The sequence below is a fragment of the Embiotoca jacksoni genome, unplaced genomic scaffold (assembly GCF_022577435.1).
Source record: "Embiotoca jacksoni isolate LCO1_2020_lvr unplaced genomic scaffold, fEmbJac1.0.p SCAF_19, whole genome shotgun sequence".
NCBI classification, from domain to species: Eukaryota; Metazoa; Chordata; class Actinopteri; family Embiotocidae; genus Embiotoca; species Embiotoca jacksoni.
In genome coordinates, this window is record NW_027185329.1 from 5,377,241 (window position 1) to 5,380,682 (window position 3,442).

The 3,442-nt window shown below is 47.9% G+C and overlaps 1 protein-coding gene across 1 annotated transcript; it reads left to right on the forward strand.

Moving 5' to 3' along the window:
* The first annotated feature begins 969 nt into the window (after positions 1–969).
* On the forward strand, positions 970–3,189 carry foxd3 (forkhead box D3). Its single transcript, XM_069152880.1, has one exon. The coding sequence runs from the start codon at positions 1,393–1,395 to the stop codon at positions 2,581–2,583; it is 1,191 nt and encodes a 396-aa protein (XP_069008981.1). The 5' UTR covers positions 970–1,392; the 3' UTR covers positions 2,584–3,189.
* Positions 3,190–3,442: the final 253 nt, after the last annotated feature.

Consider the following 3,442-nt stretch of genomic DNA (forward strand, 5'->3'; position numbering starts at 1 on the left):
GAGCCCAGCCGTCCACCGCTCACCTTCACGCTCGTGAATAAACGCTCTCTTTGCATTCACCCGCTTGCCAGCATTTCCGACGGTTTTTTTTTTTTTTTTTTTTCAAATGCAAAAAAAAAAAAAAAAAAAAACCCGCCATGATTGGGTTCGTTAGCACCTCTTCCAAACTGTTAAGGAAATTCTTTATACTCTCCTTTCATTGTCGCTGCTGGCTGCTGCTGGCTGCTGGCTGCTCAATATTCTTCCCACCTTCGGCTTAATCCTGCGGGAATAAATAGACTTGAATTCAATGCTTTGCATTCGCATCTTGGATTCACACTACCCGCTTGTAAAACTGGGAATATCGAAGGCGTGCGCCAAATAAAACGTAGTCAAACTGTTTGATCCTTACGCTCTGATGCAGTCAGTACCCGTACGCGCGGAGTAACATATGCACGCGCACGCCGGGTACAAATTAAAACTGTCGGAAAATCCTGCACATGCACAATTTCACAGTTTAAAAAGTCAACGCGTGAAAGAATTTAAAGGAAGATTTGGGTTAAACTTAGCTGTCGTCGTTTTCGTTCTGCAGCTGTCAACAGAGTTCGCGTTAGGAAAGTTAAAGGTTTGGATTGTTTTTACGCAGCCACAATATTGCGCATCAGATCTTTCAATCAAGCGGGCCAATTTTCTCCCCCCCCCCCCCCTTCTCCTCCTCCTCCTCCTCCTCCTCCTCCTCTCTCCGCCACCGTTAAATGGTCTATGACGGACGAACACAGAAATCAGCGGAAAGCAGCACTGCTGATGTCCCATTGTTGACAAATCCATGAAACAACTCCAGTTTGCATGGTTTAACAGAGAGAGGAGAGGAGGGAGGAGGAGGGAGGAGAGGAGACGAGAAGGGGGCGTCTGTCGTCACCGAACCACGTGTCCAGCGCCGATAGTATATCTTATACTGGGAAAAGTAATCTATCAGACAGTTCTGTTAAAAGCTCCGGCCTTTAAAAGCAGCATGTGTCATCTCGACTCGGTTCTCCAAATACCGCTCGCGTAGGAAATATACGCACCGAGAGGAGACGTCGAGAGCGCAAAGAAAAGTCGCGCTATCTCCAAACAAGTTCCGAGGCGAGACGCACCGCTCCCAGGGCCTGCTCGCTCACCGAGTGGGGAAATATTTGTAGAAGTTGACTTTTTTTTTGCGTTGGCTGGACCGCCTGGCTGCCGGTTCAATCGCATTTAGATTTTGGGAGACAGTCGACCTCTCGACAAGAACGAGCAGACGTCCGAGCAGACCCGCCGTGTGCGCGCACACTGACCGCGCTGTGGTCGCAGACACACGGCATACCCGGCGCTTCTCGGCTGTGTTTTGGCACCGGTCGACTTTTTATTTAAAAAGTGTAAGTAAGCCGTGAGATGACCCTGTCTGGAGGCAGCGAACGAGCCAGCGACATGTCCGGCCAAACTGTGCTCACAGCGGAGGACGCGGATATCGACGTGGTGGGTGAGGGAGACGAGGAGGGCATGGAGCGGGTGGACAGCGACTGCGATAGCCCGGGGGGAGGCATCCTGCGCGACTTCCGAGGAGAAACGGGCGACGATGAGGCGGAAGACGAGATCGAGGTGGAGAAGGAGGAGATGAGGTCCGGTGGAGGGAGTCCGTGCTGTGAGAGCTCCGGGGAGGGAGAGACGGGCACCGGGAAGGGAGAGGGTAACGACCAGAGCGCAGCGTCGGGAGGTTCCATCCAGAAGCCCAAAAACAGCCTGGTAAAGCCGCCTTACTCCTACATCGCCCTCATCACCATGTCCATCCTCCAGAGCCCGCAGAAAAAACTCACCCTCAGCGGGATCTGCGAGTTCATCAGCAGCCGTTTCCCGTATTACCGGGAGAAGTTCCCGGCGTGGCAAAACTCCATCCGCCACAACTTGTCTCTCAATGACTGCTTCGTAAAAATCCCCCGGGAACCTGGCAACCCCGGCAAGGGAAACTACTGGACCCTGGACCCTGCTTCAGAGGACATGTTCGACAACGGCAGCTTCCTCAGGAGGAGGAAAAGGTTCAAGAGGGTTCAGCCAGACCTGCTGAGGGACCAGACTGCGCTCATGATGCAAAGTTTCGGGGCGTACAGCCTTGGAGGCCCCTACGGGAGACACTACGGGATTCACCCGGCTGCGTATTCCCATCCGGCGGCTCTGCAGTACCCGTACATCCCCCCTGTGGGTCCCATGCTGCCCCCGGGCGTCCCTCTCCTGTCCTCGGTGGAGCTGAACAGAAAGGCGTTCAACTCTCAGCTCAGCCCGAGCCTCCAACTTCAGCTCAACAGTCTAAGCACAGCGTCCATGATCAAATCGGAGCCCTCAAACAGACCGTCTTTCAGTATAGAGAACATCATCGGGGTGTCCAGCGCCTCCTCGCCTTCACCGGGCGCCGCCCAGGCTTTCCTGCGGCCTCCTGTGACCGTCCAGTCGGCCCTGCTGAGCGCGCAGTCCCTCTCTCTGTCCCGGACCTCAGCCGCTATCGCTCCCATCCTCAGCGTACCTTCAAATATTCTTTCCGGACACGTTTTACCTTCAGCGACGGTGGTGTCCAAATGGCCTTCACAGTGACTTAAACCGAGAGAAAATGAACTCTTATTTTTCTATAGAGACATTATAACTGGGAAGTGTGAAGAGCACAAATCAATAGGCAGCACTGGACTGTAAAGCCATGTAAAGACTGTTGAAACACAGAGAACAAAAGAAAAAGAAGATATTTCTGTACAGGTAACCTTTGTAAATATTTGTAAAAAGAGAATGATTTAACCTGTTTGACTTTTACCTGCCTTTTTTTCCCCCCCCCCCCTTCTTTTGTTCCTGTTTGAGATCTGTGATAATTATTTTACATTTTCTTTTTGTATCGGAAGCTCAACTGGATACAAACATGTTTGGCTTCATTTTCATACAAGACACGAAAAACTCTGAATAATAGACTGTTTATAATAAAAAAAAACTAAGAAATATATGTAATTCTATGTAGCTATATTGTGTTGTAAACTGAATTTATTTGTAAATAAATCCAAGAAAGAATTCCAATCAGTTTTCATTATTGACATTTTTAGATGGTTTGATACCAGATTTAATACGAATCATATTTGTTGTTAATTCATCACGATATACAGGTGGTAGGCTATAGAAAAAAATTAAAGAAGAGAACATTTTATTTTGACGACTAAATATCAGCATATACAATTTGATTTAGCCTACTACATAAAATCAAAGTTATTTGATATAATATTTATGTCTAGGCTTAATATAGCCTATAGAATAGAATCCATTTTTTTTTTACAATGTTAAAAACCTTCCTACATTTGAATGAAAATTACTCCCTACTGTCATTTTTTGTTTTTAATCATTTCAGTTGTTTTGTAATTATTTTATCGGAGGAGTAACACCAGGAAATTAAATTATAGTTTTACGGCAACAGTTA

Excerpts from the sequence above, each read along its gene's own strand:
- foxd3 (XM_069152880.1), top strand. The coding sequence starts at position 1,393 with ATGACCCTGTCTGGAGGCAGCGAACGAGCCAGCGACATGTCCGGCCAA.